General features: G+C 62.5%; 1 protein-coding gene across 3 annotated transcripts; it reads right to left on the reverse strand.

Moving 5' to 3' along the window:
- Positions 1-52: 52 nt before the first annotated feature.
- On the reverse strand, positions 53-23,310 carry LOC123642965 (toll interacting protein). 3 transcript variants are annotated; one of them, XM_045558560.1, is made up of 6 exons: positions 23,109-23,310; positions 11,857-12,006; positions 10,808-10,990; positions 9,604-9,759; positions 8,468-8,558; positions 53-2,831 (listed from the first exon to the last, which is right to left on the reverse strand). In XM_045558560.1, exons 1-6 carry the CDS (start codon positions 23,139-23,141, stop codon positions 2,620-2,622), a joined length of 825 nt encoding a protein of 274 aa, XP_045414516.1. In that variant the 5' UTR covers positions 23,142-23,310; the 3' UTR covers positions 53-2,619. The 3 variants fall into 3 exon arrangements, with proteins under 3 accessions (XP_045414516.1, XP_045414518.1, XP_045414517.1); XM_045558562.1 differs by lacking the exon at positions 23,109-23,310 and adding an exon at positions 12,771-12,913; XM_045558561.1 differs by lacking the exon at positions 23,109-23,310 and adding an exon at positions 12,753-12,913.
- Positions 23,311-26,323: the final 3,013 nt, after the last annotated feature.

A 26,323-nucleotide genomic window follows, 5' to 3' on the forward strand; every position in this document is an offset into this window, starting at 1 on the left:
GGCGTTGCCTGCACACGGGCAGCGAAGCAAAAACACTCAGCCACACACATGGTGAACTTCCCCTTAAAGGACTTTATTTCTCTATTTTTATATGGATCATTTATTAAGTTAGAAACCTGAAAAGTAAAAATATATTTTACAATCAAGGAAAAATCTGGACACTGGACCCCAATAAAATAATCAGAAACGCAACGTTCCGAGGATGGTTCCCACCAAGCCCGCGAGGAGCCGCGGAGCCAACACCCGCAGGGTCTGTGGGGGCAGGGGTGGCGCCTTCAGGTGCCTTGACAAGGCCGGGGGAGGAACCACCCCCTGCTCTCGCGTCCCCAACGCGGCCTGGGTGGGACTCACGCCGGGGCTCCCTCAGACGGCAGGTGCACGCCGGGCTCTGACTCCCACCAGCCTAGGCCAAGCAGAAGAAAACACAGCCAGGCCCGAGGCGCGGAGCCGGCCCGGCCACGCTGCGTCCACTGACCACCTGCACCTCCCAGCCCGGAGCGGGAGCAGCCCCCGGACACCCAGGGTCCAAGCTCAGGCCCCACCCGGCCGCAGCTGCCGCTTTCGAGCTGGGGGACAAGCCCCCCGCCGAGCGTGCAGATGTAGGCGGGGGTGGGGCGGGGGCGGGTCGCCGCTGTCACTCTGAGGGGCTGCAGGCGCTGAGGAGGGACGGCCCTTTCCCGCTGTCCTCAACAAGGTGCTTCAGGTAATAAACCTCGAAACAGGAAAACGGCACAAAAGGAAGGCAAGAGGAATCTCATCTAACCAAAGGCCTTATAAATGTGGTCTTTCTTTGCTCTGTTAAAAAAATAAAATGTTCATGGAAAACAAAACAAGAGATGGCAGACGCGTGGCGTCACCTGAACTATCGCTCTCCCTGGCACCCACGCCAGCCCTCGGGCGCTCCCTCCCCGGGGGTCCCATGTGCTGCTCCTGGGGCTGGCGGCGGAGCCACCACGGAGCCACCACGCAGCGTCCCCTCCCAGCAACGTTAAGGCAGAAACGGACATGGTGGCCGCCCCGGGAACCCAGGTGCCAACGCCCCAGCGCAGGCTTGGGTCCCATCCGGGTCGGGCCTGTTAACATCACTAAACAAAAACCTAGGCAGTCACAGTCCCGCCCACACCTCCAACCCTGCCGCACAGGCACGAGCCCAGCCTGAGACAGAACCAGGACGGTTTGTCAAGGCGAGTGGCCGACCCTCCCGACCCGGCATGGTCGTCCTTCCTCACCACACGGTCAGGCCCCTGAGGCCCCACCTGGCACCACCAAACCCCCAAAACCACCATGCCCTTCTCCAGGCTTACAAAAATAAATATTTATCAACAACATATTTAACACAAAGCACCCCGCCAGGGGCACAAAGCAGTATTTTCTAGCAGACACTAAAGCTTAACCTATAATTCAAGGGGAAAAGACGACCCTCCAGTGCCAACTTCCTCACTCTACATCCTCCGCAGAGCCCAGAGGGGCAGCGTCTCTCCGCACCCCAGCAGCAGGGCAGACGCCCACAGGCTGGCAGCGAACGCCGGGCAAACGCCAGCAACTGCAGCCCAGCGCAGGCCACAGGCACCGGGCAGGCAAGAGCGCACACGGCTGTCAATGGTGTGAGTGTTGTGTAAAGTGCATTAATCACTTCTGAGAAATTTCTCAAATCTCTGATTTTCACAACTAGCTGTCACCCAACGTGTTCTGCAACCCCAGATGCTGCGCGCGGTGACGGGGGCGGGGGGGGGTCAGGGGCACCTCCAGCCCCCGAAAGGTCTCGGGGTGTTCACACTCACTGGATCGGCGTTCCTCTCCCAGACCGAACCCACAATGCCGGTGGCCTGCGCGGCTGTTGGCGGCAGGGCCCGGACCCCTGCCGTAAACTCGCAGCAGGCGGCTCTGCGACCTTCCACCCCAGCCTCGGCTGTGCTGCAGGAGACTCTGCGACGTCCCCTTGGGAGGACACCCGGGCTGGCAGGAGCTTGGCAGGGGAGACGGGCGGGGGAGCACAGCCGTCTGGTCTGGACGTGACCTGCGTGCTCGGGTGGGCAGGGGTGGGCAGACGGGCGAGCAAGCCAGGGAGCGGCGGGTCCCGCCGGCTGCCAGCAGGAGGCTGCCGCGGCTCAGCTTGGCCGGCCAGACCCAGGCGGGGCCAGGGCAACAGAGCATCGGGAGGACGCGAGTGGCAGCTCTGAAAATGACTCCCGAGTCAGCGTGAGGGATCTGCGTGCCTTACATTGACGGGTCTCTCTCAATCAAGCCAGATGACCAAATGCCCTCAGTGGGATGGGGGGCGGGGGTGCTCAGCGGCCTCTGCGCCCTGGCAGAGCAGCCAGTTTCCACAAGAAGAACGTTTCCCAGAACACACGAGAAGGGGAGACCCCGTCCCCGAGCCCCAGGACCGTGAGGCTGAGCCAAGCCCTGCCCCACCCCCAACACCAGAGCAGGAGACCACCCTCCAGGACCCAGGGGAAGCGCGGCTGCCGGGACCGAACCCACATGCGTCCCAGAGCAGGTGCGGGCGGGTGACACAGAGGTCCAGGGGGCTACGGGGGCTCTTTCACAGGAATCTTGTGGGGACAGCGTTCCCGGGGGACCCTGGGTTGGCAAGTCCACAGCGCGGGGGCGGCAGGTCTAGGACTCCTCGCCCATCTGCAGCAGCGAGTTGATGGCGGCGTCCTTGTTCCCTCTCTGGGCTTCCAGCACGGAACGGATCACTTCCCTGTCCATGTTGGGGAACATGTCCTGGATGGCTTTCAGGTCCTCCTCGCTGCAGCGGGGCTGGGCGCTCACGGCTGGCGGGGGCACCGCCACGGGCACCATGCCGGGGCCGCAGACGGGCATGCCTGGAAGCAAAAGATCGAGCCTGGTGAACACGCGGGAGTCTCACAACAGCACAGCACTGAAGGGAAAAGGCAACGCCGTCCACTGGCAGCCTTGCGGGGGCCGCTCCTCAGCTCTCCCGCAGCACCCGGCCCGCGGGACACGGACACCCGGCCCGAGGGACACCGGCACCTGGCCCGCAGGACACAGACACTCGGCCCGTGGGACACGGACACCTGGCCCGAGGGACACCGTGAAACCAGCGACCTGGAGACCCACCGGGCACGCGCGCGGGGAGGACGGGGTGGGGACACCTCCTTCAACAACACTCTGCACACGGAAACGCACTTGACTCTCCACTCTCCTCACGCTGGCTTTGTTACGGTGCGATCACCGGGCTGGGCCGGGGTGACCCAGGTGACCGGCCGTCTGGATCTAAGGCCCCACGGCTGGCACCAGACGCCACTGACGAAGCCACCCCCGTCTGAGGATGAGCCACGCGCTGCGCTCGCTCCCCCAGACACCCGCTCTTCCTGCGGCAGACGCTCGAACAGGCTCTGCAGCCTGGCAGTGCGTCCTGTGACTGTCACCAGTGGGACAGACAGACCACAGCAGGCACCAAACACCTCGATGACGGTGCGCGCCGGCGTCTACAGTGAACACAGCACACGTGTCAACACGTGTGAACGCACCACCCAGGAGGACGCTCACACACGCTCGAGGCAGGCGGGTGGCGTGTGGGCTCCGCTGCCTGAGACGGGCCAGGCCCCGAGGAGGTGGCCAGGCGAACTCACACGTCAGAGTCCTGCCTCGAGGCCGCTAAAAAGCCACCAGAGACTAACACGCCTCTCATCCTCTCACCTTCAAAGCACACGCTTCCCAGCCAGGCCCACAGGAGAGTCGGAGGAATAATTTTAGGACATAATCTTTCTTTCTAAATTTATAAGAGTGTAAAGACAGCAGAACTCTATCTTTAACACTGGCCTAAATCAAAATTGGCAACAAGGACCTAAAAGGCGCTGAAATGGGCTAGAATTTGGCTGTAGGAGCACGAGTGGGACCAAGGAGACCGAGGGGACCGAGGACCGAGGCTCACGCGGAGCCCCAGCACTCCCCACTCAGGCCATGCAGCCCAGCAGGACGGGGCGCCGTCCCTGCCGCCCTGAGTCGGGCTGTCACACCTCGGGGGAAGGGGCGGGCCTGTCAGCACCGGGAGAAAGGACCGCCAGCCACGGCAGGAGGGACGCATGCCGTCCTCTCACGGAGGGTGCGGTGTGGCAGCTGCCTGTCCTGCAGTGCCCTCAGCGCCTCGTGGGATGGACACGGTGGCTGCACACACAGGCAGCTCCCCGATGTCAGGGCACAGGTGCTTGGGACGTCCCTGTGCCTGTTGGTGCCGCTCCTCCCACGGCTGCGGCATCCAGAGAACAGACTCCACCAGCCGCTGCGGACCCGCAACCCCAGGGTGACCCTGCCCAAAGGGGGAGGGGACGGGGTTCCTGCAAAATCAGTGCGGCCAAGCGCAGCGCCAGGCGGGGGCCTGGGGAGCCGTGTGCTCCTCCCACGGCCGACAGCAGCTCCCGACCCACGTCCAGCCCAGCCCTGGCCCTGAGTGCGGCCGTGTCCCTGGGAGCTGTGAGTGTGGTGCCCTGGGGCTGGCTGGGGACACTTTTGAGAACGTAGGACAAGGAGCTCTGGGGCCCTGGTGGACCCCAAAGTCCCCGGGGCCTCGGGCAGAGCAGAGCCCAGGCCCCTGCCGTGGCAGCCCGCCCGGCACATGCACCGCAGGCAGCACGGGAGCCGCCGCCCTTCCCGCACAGGACGCAGAGCCGGAGCTCACGCCGCAGGGATCTGTGGGGCACACGTCCCCACACACGGTGCTCCACGCAGACAGAACGCCCGTCGCTCAGGAAACCAGGATGCCTAACTTGCCATTCGCAGCACCCAGAGCAGGCACCGAACCAAGTCAGCAGGGGACCGGCCACCGCCGCTCCTGCGTCGAGGGGGAGGAGCCGGAGTGCAGCGGCTGCCCACAGCTTCTCACTCAACACAGCGTGTCCGGGAGAAGAACCTACGAATTCTTGCGTCTCAAAAATTTCAAGTTGGCGAATTAACAAACACGTAACAGCAAAGAAGGAGAGAATTCTATGTTTGTTTAGGAAATTAATAAAAACCTAATTCTCATTTAAATCGAGCCATTTATGTATTTTATTTTCTTTATTGGGGGGACAGAGTCTCTCTCTGTTGCCCGGGCTAGAGTGAGTGCCGTGGCGTCAGCCTTGCTCACAGCAACCTCAAACTCCTGGGTTCAAGCGATCCTCCTGCCTCAGCCTCCCGAGTAGCTGAGACTACAGGCATGCGCCACCATGCCCGGCTAATTTTCCCTATATATTTTTAGTTGTCCAGATAATTTCTTTCTACTTTTTTTAGTAGAGACGGGGTCTCACTCTTGCTCAGGCTGGTCTCAAACTCCTGAGCTCAAACGATCCACCCGCCTCAGCCTCCCAGAGTGCTGGGATTACAGGCGTGAGCCACTGTGCCCGGCCATTTGCGTATATTAAACACCGTCGGCTGTTCATTTTCAAATTCCCATGTTTGCTGCAAGCCCCTGGGAGGGAAATCATGCCCTGCGAGCACGTGGCTGGGTTTATCGAGAACTCAAAGGCGGCTCGAGCACTGGCTGTGCACGTGGAAGGTGCCGCCACACAGCCATGCGGATGTGCTCGGGAGTCCTCTGTCCTGACAGTGGCAGGGCAGCTTTGCCTTCACGCTGCTGAGGGCATCGACGCTGCCGTCTGGTCGGCTCCGCAGAACTAGAGGGGCCGCACACAGAGACCCCGGCCGAGGGATGGGAGGGACGGCCCCGAGAGAACAGACGGGGACAATGATTCTCGGCCACGGCACACAACCGGACACCGGCCAGCACAAGCACACGGGCGTCCCCGGCGGGGCCAGGCTGAGCAGGGGGAACCCACACCCCCCAGACGGGAGGCAGAAGCACAACTCAAAGGGTCCCGGCAACTGGACAGGGCGACTCCTCCCCCAGGAGGGGCAGCTCGCGGCCAGCACCGGCCCTGTGGTCGCGCCTTTCACGCCCTCGTGCTGTTCCGCCACTGACACAGACGCCAGCTTCGCCTGCAAAGCGCTCGCCACGCCCAGGAGGGGCTGCCTGGGCACCCCCGGCCAGACTCACTGCCCCCTCCCCTCCCCCAACACACGCGGGCCCACGGGCGGGCACACGGGCGGGCACACGGGCGAGCACACACACAGGCACATGGGCGAGCACACGGGCGGGCACACACACAGGCGGGCACATGCGCGGGCACACGGGCGGGCACACGCGCAGGCACACGGGCGAGCACACACACAGGCACACGGGCGAGCACACGGGCGGGCACACACACAGGCGGGCACATGCGCGGGCACACGCGCGGGCACACACACAGGCACACGGGCAGGCACACGGGGCTCTTCGTGGGACCCACAGGCACAGCGCTGCTCTCCTCCGAGGCTCACAGCCTCTTCCCGGACAGCCGGGGTGGGGGCAACCAAAGCAACCAGGTGTCCCCTCTCCGCCCGGAGACAGCCAGCCCCGCGGACGACGCTGGGGAAGCCAGCGGCACCTGACCTTCGCCAAAGTGGCGTCTCCCTTTCACTCCGCAGTTCCCAGCACAGAGCACGGCCTCGCGGAATCACACCCTTCAGACATTCCTTTAAATTAAGGTTAAAAAACCTGCTATAACCTTATGATGCCTACCAACTAACTATTTGAAATCTGCTAAAATCTAGTGACTTCAGCCATCAAAATAATCCTTTACTCTAGAAAGTCCTAACCTATCCTCTATCTCCAGGCCACAGCTAATGGCGTAGCGCTTCCACGATCACTCGCATTTTCTGTCCTACCCTCATTTCATTGCTGTGGTCACACTGTACCTTTCTCCACCTCTGGGAAACGCAGAGGGAAAAACCTAGCAGAGGCCCCGACGCTCGTCAGGGCACGCACTTTCTGGGTCACCTTGGTTTTTAACTGAGCAGAGAGGACAGGTCCCCTGAGGGCACAGCCAGCTGGACTCCGGCCCGGGCACTGAGGGGCACCGGCTGCCGTCTCGACCCGTCTGTGCAGCGGCTCCGGGACACGGACGAGCCCTGGTGCTCACCGCGGCTGCCTCAGGCCTCCAGCACAAGGTCACCAGACACGAGACCTCACACAGACGCCGCGGGACACGCGGCAGAAGGGCGCTGCGGAGACCCCAGGAGGACGGCGCTGAGGATGACCTTGGAGGGCCCCTCCATGGGAAGGACGCGGGCACCACAGGGCAGCGCCAGGGAGAGGGCACAAGCCCCGTCACTGCGCCTCACAGCTCAGGAACGTCCCCTTGGTCTTTGACAGTTTCCATTTCTCTGCTGCGATGGAAGCGCTTTCCTTGCATTTGGTCGACCCCTCCGTTAACTCTCTGAACACGTTATCGCAGCTGTGACGTTTCTGGGTCATCCTGCGTCGCCTGCTATTAACTGGTCTTTCCCCAGCTGCGGGTCACGTGTCCCAGTCCCTCTGCCGGGCCCCTGGTTTCTAACTGATGCCAGACTCCACAGAGGCCACCACGCAACCGCAGATGCCCCCGAGTCTGCGCCTCCCACAAGAACAGAGGCTGCTGGTCCCCATGGCCACACCGTCACAGGCAGGACGTCCTGAGTGCCACGCACAGCAGAGGTCACCAAGCCCGTCTCCTCCCGCCCATCTGGGCTGGGTGTCAGGCCTGTCACGGCGCATGGAGGACGAGGTTCTGACTCCATGCTGGACGCTGGGTGACGGTGGAGCTGACCAGGCCTCCCCACTCTGGCTGGGCCGGACTCCAGCACCCCACACGGCCTGGCTGATCTGTCCTGCCCAACCCCACAGCCAGCCCAGAGCTCGAGCGGCCGGCGCCCCAGCACCCACATCCCCGACGCCCTGCCCGGGGCTCAGCCACTCCACAGCCCTGGCCTGTGGCCCTCACCACCTCGGCACAGAGGGCCACCTGCTGCGCTTGTTCCCGCCCCAGCTCTGGACCCAGGCGCAGACTGTCTCAGGCAGCAACCCGGGTGACCACAGGCTCACCCAAGTCTCTCTTCTCCCAGGGGCCTGCTGGCCAATGCGTGGCCCACCGCCGTGGCTGTTATGGCCATGCGTGGCGGGGCCAGGGAGCACCTGCTGCTGCCACAGCCACAAGTGGGCGTTGGCCCAGAGCCAACATGGGGGTGTGAAAATGCAACGGCATGAAAAGCCACGTCCCGCTGGGCTGTGCGGCACAGACTGGCAGCTCAGACGGGCAGACGGACAGGCAGGGCCAGCGTGAGCCGCAGTGGGCTCTGCCTGAGGGGGCAGGGTCTCCCAGTGCAGCAGCTCGCACTCCGTAACCGACGCTTGGAGACCACACTTCCACAGCTCCAAACACTTCAACTCACCTAGTGTGTGCCAACAGTCAGAGAAAACACAAACTCTGTTTTCTACGTACATATAAAACACTCAAACGTCACGCCAGCCTCGCCGGCTTTTAGAAAGATCTTCCTGAAACGTCCGTGCGTGTACGTGGCTCTCGGCTACATGGAACGCCTATGCCGGGGCCCAAGTCCCCTCCCCACCCCCTCCCGAGCCTGCCCCTGCCGCGCGGGCACACACCTGCAATGGGCACGTAGCCAACGCCCTGCTGGTACACGGTCGGCATCAGCACCACCGGCTGGGGAGGCATCACCATGGTGGCCGGCAGCAACTGAAACACACGGAAGAACACGCCACACGTCACAGCCTCGTCACCCAGTCGCACCACAGCCCTCCCAGCCGTGGGCCGGACACGGGCCTGGGAGGGCAGAGCCCCTGCACCGACGCCCGGCCACGTGCCCCGCTGGAAGCTGAGGCCAGGTGACCCAGGCTGGAAGGTGCTGCCCGGCCCCCGGGCCCACGGCCACCGGAACGTGAGCAAACACAGGTGGCGTGAGAAAGCACCAGGGTCTCCGGGTGAGAGACGCTGGCACCTGCCCCGTGCACAGCAGTCTCGGACTTCAGCTCAAAACACATTCACTGCGAGGAAGGTAAGTGTAACAATGGCTTTGTGTTTACCTAAGTGTCTGCCAAACGCCCATAACAGCATTCTTGAGGGGCTGCACTCACGTCAGGGGCAGGTTTTAGAATATTCCAGCATCGCTATGACAGCCTGGCGCGGCGCCAGACCCCGCCTCCCTGCCCAGGGAGCAGCCTGGGGGCTGCCGGCACACACAGGCGCTTACGCGCTTACGCGCCTCTCGACTTTCACGTTTGCTTGAAATTTCTTACGGTAAAGTTAAAATAACATTAATTTTTTAAAATCTCCTGGGTGACACAAACGACATGGTAGCAGCCTGGGTCCCAGATCCCCCAACCTGCTCTCCGAAGCCCCAGAAGCTGCAGGGGCCCAAGGACAGACTCGTGGGAGCTACCCCCTGCCCGGCACGGACAGGCCTCTGATTTACAGGCCTGAGGGCAGTGTCCCCCCATGTCCCCGAGGGGACGCTGGGCCACTATGTGGCCAGGAACTGCCCTGTGGGGAGGAGCCCGCTGGCCGCAGAGCCCAGAGCAGCAGGCACAGGAGGCCGCCTGCATCTCGGGCCGGCAGGCGACACAGCTCCACCCCAACGGCAGGACTGGGGGAGGCCGAGGACACAGGTATCCGCAGTGGGGACCGCCCCAAGGGGCGGCCATCTCAGGGACACGACCAGTCTCCCAGCCACCCGCCCGAGGCTGTGGCTCTGTCCCCGGGAGGCCCAGTCCCGCAGCCTCACCGAGTACGACATGACGAGGTTGATCATGCCCTCCTTGTCGTCACCCTGCCTCCCGCTCAGGCAGTACCACTTGTCCTCCACCGCGCCCTCCTGCTTCAGGGACTCAGGGATGGTGACGTGGGTCCAGGCGATGCGGTCGTCCATGGAGAAGGCTCGCTGCAGAGACAGTGCAGGGAGGGGTCTGCCACGTCCCCACCCCACGCCCCTTCCCCGAAGCAGGAGCTCTGCCCCCCGCTGCCCCGCCATCAAGGACCCCCTGGTCTCCCGGTCCTCTGCAGAACGGGCCCCCGCACCAGCCCCCCATTAACGAGACCCCCAGGACACCTCCAGGGCCTGGCCAGTGAGGGCATCACGGCGTTAGGGGATGGCCAGCGGGCTTCCCTGCCCTCCGACCACCGTGACGGGTGGGGCCGGCCCTGAGGACGGAGACAGCGAGAGTCCCCGGGCTGCTGTCCTCATCCAGTCTCGGTTCAGGGACACCCACTGCTCCTCCTCCACCCTGGGGCTCGACCCCTGATCCGCCAGCCCCAAAGCAGGGTGGGCACAAGACGGGAAGCAGGAGGAAACTGCCCTGCCACCCGTGCCCACCCTGCTTCCCACACACTCCCGATCCTGGAGGACCCGAGGGGGAGGGGCGGGAAAGGCGGGCAGGGGGCAGAGGGCAGAGGCCGTGCCACCACCGGCCCGGCTGCCCCACGCCCCTCCGGCTCTCGCATGGTGGCCCAGGCACGAGCCGTGCAAGAGCCTCGCTGGATCCATCTGCGCTGCCGGCTCCCCCTCAGAAACCCCCCGAAGACCGCAGCACCCGACCACCAACGCGACTCGGGACACTCAGGGGACGCTACCAGTGGCCACCGAGACTCGTGCACCAGAACAGTCCCACCCAGCAACGCAGCCACTCTCATCCGGAACCCAGGCTCTGGTGAGCAGCGGCCACCTGGTGGTGCCGGCTGGGGGGACACTGGTCCACACTCTGTCCCCAGAGGGCCCTGTGTCACTGGTGGCACTCCCAAACGCAAGGCTGGGAAAGCGGCTGAGGGCTCTCCTTTCCCAACTCCGTGCAGGAAGCAGGACCCTGTCTCGTGCCCACTGCAGAGCCAGGTGCGGGGCCACCCAACAGCTGGCCGGCAGCCTAAAGCCACCGCAGGGGCACGTTCTGACCCCACCCACAGGTGGCCCTGCGGCAGTGGGGCGTCCCCCTCACCTCATCGAAGATCTCCAGGTAGAAGGAGTCCACGCCCGGGGGCACGGTGCAGTGGATGACCTTATTCCAGCGAGGGTTCTTGGCGCCGTTGTGGGCCGTGGGCGTCTCGTACACCGCGTAGCCCAGGCGCAGCCGGCAGTAGGGGTCCATGCGGGTCATGCCGTAGTTCTTGGCCAACTTTGCCTGAAACGAAGCCAGCGTCAGGACCACAACCGTCAGAGGGGACACGAGCGCTCGCCGGGCTGCGGCGTCCTCCAGGCCTCGAGGGCCTCGGTTTCCAGACGGTGGAGCTGCCACCGCTGACTGGGGGAGCTGGGGGCGGACACGAGAGCTCCATTTGGGCAAACCGAGTCTGGAGCGCCCGCTGGACGCCCAGGGAGGGCTGCCTGGGCATCTGGAGTAGAGCTGGGTGGCGGCCTGGGCCAGAGCCAGCGCACGCGGTGCTCGTGCCCGTGGGGCTGCGGGGCCACTGACCTGGGCACGCGGGCGAAGCCAGGGAGGAAGGCGGCGGACAGGCCCCCTTGGCACCCCACTGGGGCCAGGAGGTGGCAGGGGAGGCGAATGGGGCACCTCTTGGGGCCCAGACGCCGAGGGAGGCAGCTGTGCTCAGAGAGCAGGGGCGGCCCGCAGGCCGAGGCGCCGAGTCAGGAGACGGGCGTCTCCCAGCACGGGCGCGGCGCACGCGAGGCCAGTGGGCGCGTGCAGGGCGCAGGCAGGCTGCCCACGCGGGCTCGCGGGCTCGTGACAGAACCAGGAGCGGCCGCAGGGTGGGTGCTGCCAAGGCCCGGCCAGCTCTGGTGCTCGGCCCCTCCAGGAGGTGGTGGACGGGAGTCCCCCCACAAAGTCACTACCCATCATTTTAATTAATTCTTGTCAGAACCTGGAGTGACCGATATTTCTCACACACATTGTTTTTCAACATCAGACACGTTTCAGGAAAAGCTGGACCCAGAAAAAGTTCCATTTGTCCACACAGGAAATGCGGCGTAAACACCCGAAATCCTCGCCACCGCCGCCACCCCAGGCAGGCGGGAGGGAGGGACACCCACCTGCACCACGGTGACGTTGAGGCGGCCCACGGTGCCCACCGCCCCTCCGTACTGCAGCTGCTGGGCGGCCTGTGCGTCCAGCTGGATCTGCTGCTGCTGCTGCGTGGGCGTGATGCGCAGGAAGTCCTGCGGCAGCTCCCCGATGAACACCTGCGGGCGGGCGGGGCGGCGTCAGGGCGTCAGGGCGGGGAAGCCCGAGCCGCGGGGCCAGCCTGGGCCGCACCAGTGGGGACCTGCGTCCTCACTCAGCGCACTCAGCGCGGGCCCGAGCCCCCCGGGGACCCTAACTGAGGACAGGTTCTCGTCCCAGAGGCGGCCTGGCAGGTGGCACCCTGGGCCCTTTTCAAAGGTCTCACGCGCTCGGGGACCCACATCTGTGACCTTCCCCTGGGCTGCCACACCTGGGCCCGCAGACGGCAAGTCATTTGCTCAAACAACTGAACAAGATGAAATCTGAACCTGAGACCTAAAATTAGTTGGAAAACCCTCTGTGCCGACATGCCTCAAATATTTCTACGTCAAACAGTTCGAATTCAGAAACTCCCTAAAGAAAACAGGAAATAAACAGATTCAGAACGAAAACCTCGAAAGACCTCAGCAGTCTGCGTTCTGCCCCAGCCCCTGTGCCCGGCCCTGGCGGGAGAGGGCCCTGCTCCCGGGCTAGGGGGACGGGCTCCTCAGAGACCTAGCGGAAACCAGAGCGTGTCACACGCACGTTTGGGGACGTGCACCTGCTGACAGCTGTGCCAGGGAGCCCTGGGGAGGCCCAGGTGTCTGGAACACCCTGACCACCTGCCGGGCAGACCAGGCACCTGCACCTGCCTGGGATGTAGACTCCCAGCGGCACAGTGCTAGGCAGGGTTCCAGAATGTTCTGCAGTTTGTTGAGCTCTGTACCCACTGTGCTGTGGTCACCTTTCGTTTTAGAGGTCCCTGGAAGGGTCCAGTTCCTCTCCTGTCTCCGCGTCTCGGGCCTGCAGAACACGGGCCCAGTCGGAGCTCCAGAACCACTGGGACCGCAGGAGGCCTGAGCCGCTCCACGCGCCGTCTGCGACGCCAAGGCCAGGGACTGTCGGCGGGACGCGCCCTCTGCACCCACCTGAGCAGCCAGCTCGCTGGGCCCACCGTCCTTTCCTAACAGGTCGCCCTTCCCCACACGCGGCCCCGTCTCTGGCCCTCGGAGGAGCGTCCCGGGTGCGGACGGCAGCCCACCCTTGCCCCTCCAGCCTCCTGCACAGGCCGGGCCGGGAGGACCCGGGGCACAAGTTGCTGCTGGAAAGAAGCAGCAGGCACCTGAGGACCGCGGTTGCCAGGTGAGGCTCAGGCCGGCCTCCCCCGGGGCGGCCCCTCCAGAGGTGCGTTACGCAGGTTACCACCAGGCCCCGGGAAGAGCCGCGAGGGCCCCGTGGCGCAGACACCAGCACCTGTTCCCGTCAGCACGCGGGACGCCAGGGTAAGGGCCCTCCCCCACTCCCACGGGTTCACAGCCCAGAGCTCTCCCCGGACACCTGGCCCCAGGCCACCCCGCCCATCCGGCAGGGCCCTGGCACAGGCCCTCCAGGCTGTACACGAGCTCCGTCTGCTCACCACGAACCACGTGTCTTCACACTTGCGTTAACCAAGTCCTTGGGGTTAATGTTCACAGCCAAACTCCAGTTTATTTATCTGAGAAACAACTGCCTGCTTGTGCCACACAACAGCTCTAGGGACCCGGCAGGGACAGAATCCACACCCCGCAGACCGACGGGCGAGCTCGCATCCCGCTGCCAGCAGCAGAGGGAAGTGCCGGACGGGGTGCGGGCCTCAGGGTCGTCGGCGGGGTCAGGAGAACTGGGTCAGGGTCCTTCTGTCCTCTAGAGCCGTCTCCCTGTCACCACACCCACTCAAGACAGCGCCATCGCTTTTTCATGGGAGAAAATGAAACTGCATCAAAGGTCAAACAACACAGTGTTATTTTTCAACAAGGATCTAACCTGAAAATTTCAAATATGAAACGAGGGTTTTAACAACATAAATTAAGAGCGTGAACAGAACGTGACAGGGGAGGAAAGCGGGCTGCTGTGGAGACAGTGGGTGGACACCAGCACAGCCAGGTGACCAGGCCAACACCACAGCAGCGAGTCACAGGGACACCGGGCCACTGAGGCGGGACCACAGGAGGACGACGCCTGCCCCGGGGGTTTCTTCCCCAAAACTCGTATTCCCACAGAGGACACTCGCCAAAATCCCTGACTGGTCCTCCTCAACTGTCACGGTCCCAAAACACAAGGGAGCCTGAGAGTGGCCCCAGGTGGAGGAGGCGTTGAGAAGGGGACGCGGCGACACAGGCAGGGTGGGCCTGGGACGGGACGGAGAACCGAGAAGCCACCCGAAACCGGAGTTCACGCCAGCACCCAGGTCAGAGTGTCGCTGTGAGAGCCACTCGTGGTGACGGGGATGCCAGCGGGGAAACCGGGTGAGGGACACACAGGGACTCTGTGCCATCTTGTTAACTCTTCCATGAAATATAAAATTATCACAAAATTAAAAATTTACTAGAAAAAATTCCAATTTAACCTAGAGAGAGAAAGCTGCATTAGTTGTCTGGGGCTGGCTGCCCGAGGAGACAGGCGGGTCCGCTGCCCCCGCAACCCCGCGACCCCTCAGCCAAGCCTGAACTCACCCAGAGGAGGGGGGACTCCCCAGCCTGTGAGATGCCACCGTCACCGTGAGCAAAGTGCAGGCAAGTCACAGGGAGCCCAGGCGCCAAGGAAACCGCACCACTGAAGCCACCAACAAACCTGTACTTCTGAATGGGTTGTTAAGACTCAGAGGGTGCGGGGCGCCAGCCAGGCGCGGGGCCCACAGAGCCGTGCAACCCGGAGAGCACAGGCGGAGGGCGCGAGGCACCACCCACCGGGTAAGATCATAAGGGGGGTTATGTACAAAAATGCTGGAAGAATTTTCAAGAACAGACCTCGGGGGGAGGGAGGCAGGGAAGATTTAGTTTTAATTTATTTATACTTTTATATCCTGATAGTTATTTAAAAAAACAATTTTTTCACCACATACATGAAATACTTTGGGGGGAAAAAAGAGATGAAGCTCTCTGGGTTTTAACTTCTTTTAAAACAAAAGCCGCTTTTACAAGTATTAGTCTTTTTTTTTTTTTTTTTTTGAGACAGAGTCTCGCTCTGTTGCCCGGGCTAGAGTGAGTGCCATGGCGTCAGCCTAGCTCACAGCAACCTCAGACTCCTGGGCTCAAGCTGATCCTCCTGCCTCAGCCTCCCGAGTAGCTGGGACTACAGGCATGCGCCACCATGCCCAGCTAATTTTTTCTATATATATTTTAGTTGTCCAGATAATTTATTTCTATTTTTAGTAGAGACGGGGTCTCGCTCTTGCTCAGGCTGGTCTCAAACTCCTGACCTCGAGCGATCCTCCCGCCTTGGCCTCCCAGAGTGCTAGGATTACAGGCGTGAGCCACCGCGCCTGGCCAAGTATTAGTCTATTTTAAACACAGTTTGAAAATGTAACTTAGTATTTCTTGGAATCGCTGATTCTTCTTCCGCCCCACGTGGGGCTCGCGGAGAGGATCCCGGCCAAGGTGGGAGTTCTACCCCAACGCAGTGAACTTTCCCATCGTGAAACAAGAAATTTGCAAAATTCACTTCTATTTAAAATAATTCCCCTTCAAGTCCAAATTTTAGTTTTGGCACAGAAATAAAGTCTTAATTCTTCTTCGTTATCATGTAATGCGGGTGGTCACTCCTAGACTAAACACTTTTTAAGCGCCCACTGTGAATATTCCTGCCGCAGTAAGTTTCCAGCGGAAAGCTCTGCCTGGCCGCTCAGACCCTCTCTCCCCCTCAAGGACCCAGCACCTGCCATCTCCCTCTTCCTCAGGGAGCAGGGGCCGCTCGTATTTATTGGAAAGTAATCTCTCTCCAGTTAGAAGCAAAAAACAACCACAAAACCACGTCTCTGGGCTCCACGTCCATCCGCTGCTGGGTGTCACCTTCCCCCTTCTCAGCAGCACCAGGAGGCTGGACCAGGCTCCGGCCCTGCAGCCCCTACGCCCGCAACCCTCTGCACCCAGGCGCTGGCCGAGCTCCACAGCAGCCTCAGGCCCACGACACGTCCAGCAGATGACCCCCGAGCGAGCGAGCAGCTGTCACACGCGTGCACTCGGCAGGCCCAGAGCCGTCCTGCCACCCGGGGCCTGGAGGGACGCCCAGCACGCCCCACCCTGGAGCCGGCCTCCACTTACTTTCCTGTGTCACCTTCCCAAGGCCCCACGGCAGAGACCCGCTCGGCTCTTTCCCCTTCAATCGCCCGCTCCCCCCTTGGTAACGAGGACGCGACAGGCACCTCAAGGCCACGATGCTGGGCGATGCCGACTCTGCCAAGGTGTCTACGCAGACACTAGCACGCTGTGTGAGGAGGACTGGGAGCCACAGCGCTAAAGTGAACGTGGGTGTGTTGAAGAGGGCAGAAAGGGAAGATAAAATGACAGACGAGTCCCCAAAGGTTAGCATATAAAAGCTGACCAAAGGACAAGTGACTTTGAATGCAGTCTCTACCAGGAATCCCACGGCACGCAGCCTCATCCCACGTGCCAGGAGCGGGGACAGAAAACCCTGTTCTCACCCAAACAAAACAAAAACCAGCCAAGTGACAGGCCTGGGGAGACGGAGTGCCAGAGACGACAGGCACGACAGGCAGGCCCAGGGGGTGGGGGCAGGCACAGGGGGTGCACTACGGACACCTCCCAACGCCACTGTGTGCTTGGGGCTTTCGCAGGAAGATGCTGGGGGACACGGCTGCTCTTAGGGTGCTCGTGTTTTAATGAGAGAGGACAGACAGTGTCAATGAGCCAGCCACGAGCCACACGTCAAAGGCAGCGAGTGCTACAGGCCTGTAAGGCCACGGCAGGTGGGGGCACCTCACGCTATCACAGGCAGCAGGCGGCCTCAGTGACAAATGCCATCTCGGCAGGACCTGAATGACGAGGTGTCAGCCCTGCAGGCCCTGGGAGAGTGACTCAGGGTCGGGAAATGCTCACGCAGCAGGCCCAGCCGGGAGCCTGTCTGGCAGGTCACAGGACAGCAGGGAGGTGGCAGGGCTGGAACAGGAGGTCAAGGGACAGGAGGTCAAGGGACAGAGGACTGGGGACCAGGAGTGGTGGCCCCCGAGGGAGGTGAGGAACTGGGCGGGTGAGGGCAGGCGCTGAGCACCTGACCGCAGGGTGCAAGCAAAGGCCGGCCCATCCGACGAGGGACCCGCGGGGCGAGGGTGGCAGTGATGTGGCCCAGCAGGGACCACGGAGACTGCGATCCTGGACTGCTCTGCCTGGCGGGCACAGAGGAGACAAAGCCTGAGCTACGTGAAGGAAGGAGACACAGGTGGGCGGGAGGAGGACCTGGCCCCCTGCAGCGCCCGGCCCACCCCGGGGGAGACGCCAAGGAGCTGCCCTGTGTCTGGACCTCAGGGAAGAGGCGGGAGGAGACGGAGCCACTGTCCTGGGGGGTGCGGGGCGTGCAGCCAGGACACCAGTGAACCCCGGAGGGGCTGAGTAGACGGAAGAGGGGAGGAGAAGCCGGCGAGGACAGCCAGCACGCCCTGCAGGAGCCAAGCAAAGACTGAGCCGACAGAGAGGGTCTGCTGCCTCCTTGCCCACCGGGGCAGTTCTCCGAGGGCTGGGAGCTCGCTGTGGGGCTTCCTGAACAGGACGGCCACTGCCAGCCCCACCAAACCCCCTCCAGTCTCCCCATTCCCGGCCTCGGGGGTCGTCCACCTACAGCTGGCACAGTGGCCCCTCCTGTGGTCTTCAGCAACCACACACACAGCCACCCTGCACCCCAACCCCAGCACCTGGTGGGTGCTGACGCCAAGATCCGAGACGGAAAATGGCAGGAGCGGAACTCCCAGGCGGGGACCTGGCCCGGAGCGGCAGCCGAGCCTCCTGAGGCGTGGGCAGGCCCCGCAGCTCGCGAGGTCATGGCCCCTCCCAGGCCCCACGTGCTGCGCAGCCGAACTGGCCACACGCACGCCCAGAAGGGCTCGCCAAAGGGCGACACTGGGGTCAGGGAGGCCAGGCAACCGGCCCCCAGCCGAGAGCCGCCCCCACAGTCAGAACCACAAGTCGTTACTGCTAAAATCTCAGCCTGGAGTTCAGGGGAAGGTGACAAAAAGCAGCAGCCTGTGGCACAGGCCAGAAGCAGCGCTGAGGACACGGTGAGGAGATGGGGCGGGAAACGCACAACAGGAGGAGGGAACGTCTGCGCCGGGCGGAGAAGCAACCCTGCACAGGATGCCACGCACGGTAAAAGTGCCTTTCAGGAAATGGAGGAATGGCAGTTACAAACAAAAACTAGGTTTTCCACCAAAGAAAATGAGTTTTCCACCCTAAAAGATGACCCTGAGGCAAAAGCAACGATCCCGACGGAAGGTCTGAAGCGCCAGACGCAGTGAGAGCAGAGTGGCAGGCGAGCTCACACTCACGGTCGGGCCACACAGCAACTGCACACCACACACGGCACCTCGGCCGCGAGGGCCGACCCGGGGCGCGGCTGAGGTCTCTGCATGGGTCAGGGGACAGCAAATACAATGACTCACTTTGGAACCTGCCAAGTCTGCATATTAAAATGTCTGCGGTAACTCCTAAGAGAACAGAAATACACTACATATTTCCCAAGCCAGTGGAGGATAAACAATTGAATTCTGAAACATTATGTTCAGTAAATCTAAAATAAGGCAAAGAAAGAAAAAGAAACAAGTAGGACAAATAAAACCACAAAAGCAACGGTTAAAAAACAAGCATGTATGTATGTGCGTGTGTGCAGGTGCCTGTAACGCGGAACTACGCAGTATGTTCCCGTCGAAAGGCTCAGACCTGTAAATCTGACTTTTTAAGAGTCCAGCTACACGCTGTGGATAACACACCTATCTTAAACATAAACGTTCAGAAAAATGTAAAGATAAAGAATGAAAAAAACATCACGCAAACGCTCTTTAAAAGAAAGCTGGAGCAGCCACAGGGTGTCAGAGGAAACAAAGGCGACAGCTTTCACTCCTTCCAGGACCCCACTGGGTCCACACATAGTGACAAGTTCTGACGCACAGGAAGAGGCAGCGATTCCAAACTTGCGCTCACTGCTGACCTGGCCGAAAGAATCCAGAGCAGACGCCCACAGGGACCCAGCACGAAGGAGTGGTGACCAGCCGGCGGCACCGTGCCCTGCGCTCAGGACCCCGGCCAGCAGGAACCGGTGCCCACCTGAGGGCCGCCCGCCCGAAGGCCCGTCCACGTGAGCGAGCAGAGGGAGGAGACGCAGGCATATATGGAAATCACAGGTTCTTCGCGACACTTGAAAAAGGGGAGGCCAACACAAACCTAAATAAAGAGAAAGCCGATTCCTCCCTCTGCTGTCGGGAAGTTAGAGGAAGAGCAAGCGCTTAGCTTGCCCTTCCTCTTCGCGCGGTATCTCCGCACAACCAGGCAGCACCGGCTGGTGGGAAAGCTTATCTTCACCCACAGTCCCAGTGAAATGTGGAACAAATGATAAAATTCAAAAGCCACCCTCTGCCACCCCTCACACAACTACCAAGGAAGTGAAGGGTGAGAGGGCAGGGCAGCGCGGGCCCCCAAGGGAGAAGCTGTGAACAGGCGGGGCCAGGCTGCCTCCAGCTGGACCTGCTGGTGGCCCGCATCTGCTCCAGCAGGGCACGGAGTCCTGACCAGGCTGGACTCAGCCACACCCACACGCCCACAAAGGAGCCCTGCCAAAGCTGCTGCCCCTGCCCCTGCGCCTGGCCCGGACTGCGCCTCCCTGGCTGGCAGGCACCACTGTGGTTTGAGGCAGAGTCTCCCGAAAGGCCCCCAAGCTCTCACAGAGAAGGCAGGGCTCACGCTGCTCCATGTGGGGACGGATATGGTGCAATGGATAGAAAACGGCTGTAATTCCAAATTGCTTAAAAGGGAGGCAAACACAGCATAGGGCTGTGGCAGCCCTCAGTGGCTACTCAAGGAAAAACGCTTTCCCTGAGATCCAAACACTGTAGCTCCTGGAAGGAAGAAGGACATCGGCTCTCCGGGAGGGAGAAAGCAAAGATTTCTTTCAGAACAGTCTAGCTGGTTCTACTCCTGTCCTCTCCACACCCCACTCCCCGGCCCCCATGAGAGGCCCCTCTGCTCCTTCACAGCCCAGGGACTTTGCCGTCACCCTCAGCACGAGTGGGAGGCAAGGGCCAGCCCACAGTCACAGCTGCCGCGAGTCCCCGAGTCCAGACCTGGGACCCTGGGCCGGCTCAGCCCTGCCAGGGTGGACACTCGGCAGTGCCGCCTGCCAGGGCCTGGTGCTTACCCAGCGCCACCTTCATCAGCACTGGCTGCACCACAGCCACTTTGGGCCTGAAAGCCCGGCACCTGCTGACCCTGTGCCGCCACCGCTCCATGACGCAACAGAAACGGGAGTGATGAGACAGGCACCACGTCGGCACACGCTGCGAAGTCAGAGCTGCGCTTGACTCCAGCACCAGCCAGTGGTCTCCCAAGGACGGGTCAGCCACGGGGAAGCAGGGCAGTGGAAGGAGGGCACCGTGCAGGGAAGTGCCGTGCGGACCCAGCCCTCCGCCTGCAGCCCAGGCCCCCCAGCCTCCCTCCTCTCCTCTCCACCTGCAGAGCCTGCCTGCTCCTGCTCTCAGTACGCCCACTCCCTGCCCACCCCACACCCTGTTCTTCCCTCAGGTTCAGGTTAGATACTCCTCCCTGACCCTATGTCCAGCCCAGGTTAGGCCACCACTGACAAACGTCACAGCATCTAACACTCAAGACCACAGATGGGATGGCGACTGTCACCACATGGTGCACCTGTGCTGCCGGGCCCCCTCTGCTACCCTGCAGGATCCCGGTGGCGGGAACTGGCCCTGCGTGTTCCCTGTATCGGGGCTGCCCTAGATGTCGTGGTCAGTAATGCTGGTTGAAAAGTCACACGTACTCCAAGAGGCACTTAGGACCCTGGTCACTGACAACACCTTCTTGGAGCCCCTGACAGCTCTGACCCAGAGCCAGTGTGGCTGCTTGCTTACAGGTCAACGGGGCTCCCTGAAATACTGGTCTACACAGGCTATGACGTCCAGCTAAGTTACACCTGGAACACAGCCCAGGAAACACCACATGGAAAGTCTGACAAATGTCAGTCCTCGACACCACAGACCCTGCGTGTTTCAACACTGTCTGACATGCCCATTACTCATCGCAGTGTAAGCCGCACGTTGTCACAGCACTGGGTGACGGTTTCCCTCAGTGACAGGGAGCGCTAACTGGTGCTGCCTGCTCAGCTTGTGCTGGACATCACAGGAATTCAAACTCAGTCCCCCAGCCCAGTCAGGTTCCCAGGAGGTGGAGGACAGCTCCCAGGCCACATGGGGAGGAAGGGACCATCCTGCCCAGAAGGGGACAAAGACGGGCGCGTGTGGGTTCCCCTGCATCTCGGTCAGCCAGCTGGGTGGAAGTGACAAAGTGCTGACGCGATCCAGCTGCTGTAGTTCACATTGCCGGACTGAAGATGGAGCCGGAACCTTCGGCCGGACACGGCCAAGTCTCCACACCTCGCTGTGACCAGACGTGTGTCTGCTGTGCCTCACGGTCCCCACAAAGCTATCTGCACACGATGGGGCTTCCACAAAACCTGGGGTTCATTTCAAACTCACAAAAAACATTTTACGCCAAGAATTCTCCCCTCATCAGGAAAAACACCAACAAGACTTGTCAATACCCAGTTTTAAGGGTGAGGAAAGCCCCCGTAACCATGGCACTTCAACCACGTTCCATACTGGACTTCCCGACTAAAGGGACACTGCAGCATCATGTCACCTTTGGCACATGATGAACCACTGTTGATAAAGACTCCACTACTATTACAATCCGCCCCAGCCCAGTCTCAGCCAGCGAGCAGGCCACTTAGGCCAGGGGCCGGTCCTGAGTCAGTCTACGCCAGCTCTGCTGCAGAGACGCTACAGAAACGTGAGAGGCAACACTCAGAAGGAGAAATTCGGAGGTGGAAGGGCTCTTTGAAGTTCTTGGTTCCTGTCCTCTCATTTGCAAATGAAGAAACTGAGGCCCTGAACAGTGACCACTAACTGGGGACACAGCTGGGCCCAAAAGCTGATCACTACTGCCCTGGCTCTGTGTGAGAAAGAGGGAACGGCCTCCATATGTGGAACGGACTAGGATGTGGAGCCTCCATGAGGGGACCCTCCTCCACCTGGGGGCCCACCCGGGGCGCAGCCGACCCTCCTCCACCTGGGGGCCCACCCGGGGCGCAGGGACCCTCCTCCACCTGGGGGCCCACCCGGGGCGCAGGGACCCTCCTCCACCTGGGGGCCCACCCGGGGCGCAGGGGACCCTCCTCCACCTGGGGGCCCACCCGGGGCGCAGACGACCCTCCTCCACCTGGGGGCCCACCCGGGGCGCAGGGGACCCTCCTCCACCTGGGGGCCCACCCGGGGCGCAGGGACCCTCCTCCACCTGGGGGCCCACCCGGGGCGCAGGGGACCCTCCTCCACCTGGGGGCCCACCCGGGACGCAACCGACCCTCCTCCACCTGGGGGCCCACCCGGGGCGCAGGGACCCTCCTCCACCTGGGGGCCCACCCGGGGCGCAGGGGACCCTCCTCCACCTGGGGGCCCACCCGGGGCGCAGCCGACCCTCCTCCACCTGGGGGCCCACCCGGGGCGCAGGGGACCCTCCTCCACCTGGGGGCCCACCCGGGGCGCAGGGGACCCTCCTCCACCTGGGGCCCACCCGGGGCGCAGGGACCCTCCTCCACCTGGGGGCCCACCCGGGGCGCAAGGACCCTCCTCCACCTGGGGGCCCACCCGGGGCGCAGCCGACCCTCCTCCACCTGGGGGCCCACCCGGGGCGCAGCCGACCCTCCTCCACCTGGGGGCCCACCCGGGGCGCAGCCGACCCTCCTCCACCTGGGGGCCCACCCGGGGAGCAGGGGACCCTCCTCCATCCCGCGGTCTTCAGGGTGTGGGCTCTTCCATCTAGGGGCCCACCCGGGGCGTGGGCCCTGGCCCTCGGGGCGGCCTCCCCTCCGCTCTGCCCCGGGGCGGGAGGGGGCCCAGCCTGGCCCAGCGCCGCTCACGTCCGCCAGGCCCGCCAGCCCAGCGCCCGCCGCCGCGCCCGAGGGAAGCAGCCGGGCCCGAGGCCCCGCCCGCCGTCGCCGCAGGTCGTCGCCCCCGCCCGACCTCGCCCGGAGGACTCACCGGCCCGCGCTGCGTGCTGACGGTGGTCGCCATGGTGCTGCGGCCGCCCCCACGCCCCGCCGACCCGAGAGAGGCCAGACGAGCCCTCGCACCTCGCAGAAGCCTGCGACGCCAACGGTCGTCACCGCGAAGCCGCCGCGGCCACAGTCAGCTGACGGCAGCCGCGCCCCGCCCCCCGGCACCGCCCCACTGCGCAGGCTCCACGCCCGGCACCGCCCCTTCCGGTTCCCTCGCGCACGCGTGCCGCCGGCCCGGGCGGGGACCCGCCTCCCAGAGGACGCCTGCGCAGTCGCTCCCTACAGGAGCCCGACGGCCCCGCGAAATGGCTCCCGCCATGGGCGTCTGCGCATGCCCAAGCTCAGTCGCCCTGCGCCTGCGCTGTGGGGACGGTCCCGGCTGGGCCGTGGGCTCCGCTCCGAGAGGCGGGGAGGCGCGAGTCAGCCTCTTTGTCCCCCACGAATCCTCCGGCGGCAGCGCGTCTGTGTTCACGTTGTTAATATAGCAGTCAGGGTGCAGGGGCGAAGCATGCGGGCTGGACTCTCCCCCCTCCCCTCCCCTCCACCTGCCCCCCGGCCCCTCCCTTCCTTCCCTCCCCTCCACCTGCCCCTTGTCCCCTCCCTTCCCGCCAGCTCCACCCCGTCTGCTCCTCTCCCCTCCCCCGACACCTGTCCCCCACCCCCCCTCCGTGAAGAAGCTGGGGGCGGTGGGTTCTCAGGTCGTCCTCTGCCCTCATCCCCGTCCGCTGCCCCAGAACTGACGGCCACTCCCGCTAGACACGCTTTCTTCGCAGGGTCTCGAAGGCCACGTCTTGGGGTCGGGGCTCCGGTCTCTCCTCTGGCTCAGTCCCGGCACCGTCTCCGTCCACGCGCGGCGAGCGCGGTGCGGGCGCCTCGGGCCCCCTGCGTGGGCTGGCCCCGAGAGCTGTCCCGCGGGACCTGCGGCCCGAGCGGCCTCCTGCACGCGCGGGGCAGGTCTCAGGGCGGATCCGCGCCCCCCACCCCGCTCACGTCCTCGCACGGTCTCCTCCGGGGTGCACGGGGCGCGCCTTGCTTCTGCACGACAGAGCACGGCGAGGGGACGGGCTGTCGCCACGGAGGACCCCATCCTGCCCGGACGTGCTCGCGGGGCCTCCCGCCGCCGCCTCTGGAGGAGCGAGATGCCCCAAGTCCTCACCCACGGGACGCTGTGCCCCAGGCTGCGCCCGGACGGGAGCCCCGGCCGCCTTCCCAGGGAACCCGGACGGCGCGCGCTGCGGCGCGTCTACTGAGTTACCCGTTCCTGGAATTCCGGAAGAAAAGCAGAGAATGCGGCGGGATATTTGCAGAAATGATGGTGGGAACTGCCCCAGTGAATGACGGCGCCACCCGCAGGCGGAAGAGGCAGCGACACCGCGGAACCAGAGCACGTGGTCTCGTCGTGTTCGGGCCTCCGGTGGCCAAAGAGAAAATCCCCGATGCGGCCGGAGGAAAAGGCACGTTACACGCGGAAGAATAGACTAGAACAACAGCCTTCGGGTTGGAAATGACGCAAGCCATGCGACAAAGGTGACATCTTTAAAGTGCTGAAAGAAAAATCTAGAATTCTGTGCCAACTGAAATATCTGTCAAAATGATGCGGTGACACAGATCGGAACAGCCATCGTCTGTGTGTTGGGGGAAGGGAGGGCAGCTGGACTAGGGGACCAGGAGGGGACTCTGGGGTGCTGGGAAGATCATACGTCTTGATGGAGGGAGGGGTTATACTAATGTGTGAGCTTCAAAAAATTCACTGGACTCCTTCCGTGGGATCTGCGTTTTTGGTGTATGTAAATTTTATCTCAATCAAAAGTTAATGACAAAGAGAAGACATTTTCTACGTGTACAGCAGGGTTAGTCTAAATTTAGGCCTTACAAATTTGCAAGAAGAAATAGCAAAATACTAGCCAAAGGAAGAAACTGTTTAAATGATGTCATGGCCTGCAGGGAACACCCGAAAGACTCTGTGGACAAATGACCAGAAATGGGGACTCAAATCTCAATTGTGAGTTGTGTTATTCAGGGTGTGACATGTTAAATGTCACCCTTGCTACAGATGTCTTAATAAATGGTTATTTGCAAGGGTACGGCAGGACTAACGGGACAACTGGCCTGGTAAAGCGTCTGAGGACGGACACAGCAGGCAAGGCCACCCTTCGGCCTGAGAGCAACGCGAGGACAGCCCAGGGAGAGGCGGGCGCCTGGCAGGAGCCTTCGGCAGGAACACGGCCGCTGCCAACCTGCAGACCTGGCAAGCCAGGGAAGGAGACACGGGAACATCCCGGTCTCCCCTGCCACCTCCGATGGCCTGCCAGTGCCTCGTATTGGCCGATCCCAGCAAGGACACGGAGAAGGGGCCCAGGTGGCTGGTCTGCAGGAGGCGGCCTCCCGCCCACGCACGGGCCAGGATCGCGAACTGTGGTGCATCCGTCGTCTCTTCTGTGTGGCTGGCCGCCCCGAAATGTGGTGCTTTACAACAACAAGCATTTGTGAGATCGCAGTTCTGGGCAGTTCTGGTCTGGTTTGGGTTGAGTGCGTGCCTGATGGCCTCACACATATGTCTTCCATCAGTTTGGTAGATTAACCAGAGTCTGGCGGCTCCCAGAGAGCCTCACTCTCATGCCTGGCCCTGGCCTGTGGCCGTGGGGTCAGTGGGCCACGTGTCTCCCGTGACGCGGTAGCCACGCCCAAGTCTCCTCAGATGGCACCAGGGTTCCAAAAGCAGCAGGAGACCGAGCCCCAGCGTGTCCACTCCTGTCTCACCTGCTAATGTTTTGTGGCCAGGGCAGGTCCCTGGCCAGCCCAGATCCAAGGGGTGAGGAAATGGACCCGCTCTTTATGGGAGGGAAATGGGGGTCGAGATTTTGCAATCGGGCACAGCTGGAGGGTGGATGTGGGGCCAGGGGAGCAAATGCAAAAAACCAGTTCACGCTTTGCCCCTCAGCATCCACTGTCGTTTTCATTTTTCATTGATACATATTCCACACAGCTGTGGGGTACATGTGACATTTTGTTACATGCACAGCCTTGTAATGACCAGGTCAGGGTATTTGGAGTGTCCATCATCTTGAGTGTCTATCCTGTTTACGTGCCGAGAATAACTCAGGTTCTCTCCTGCCTGCTGGCTGTGGTCACCCCAAACACTGGACCCTATTCCTCCTGTCTAACTGTATGTTTATGCCGGTTAACCGACCTCTCATC

This window comes from Lemur catta, chromosome 7, assembly GCF_020740605.2.
Source record: "Lemur catta isolate mLemCat1 chromosome 7, mLemCat1.pri, whole genome shotgun sequence".
Classification (NCBI taxonomy): domain Eukaryota; kingdom Metazoa; phylum Chordata; class Mammalia; order Primates; family Lemuridae; genus Lemur; species Lemur catta.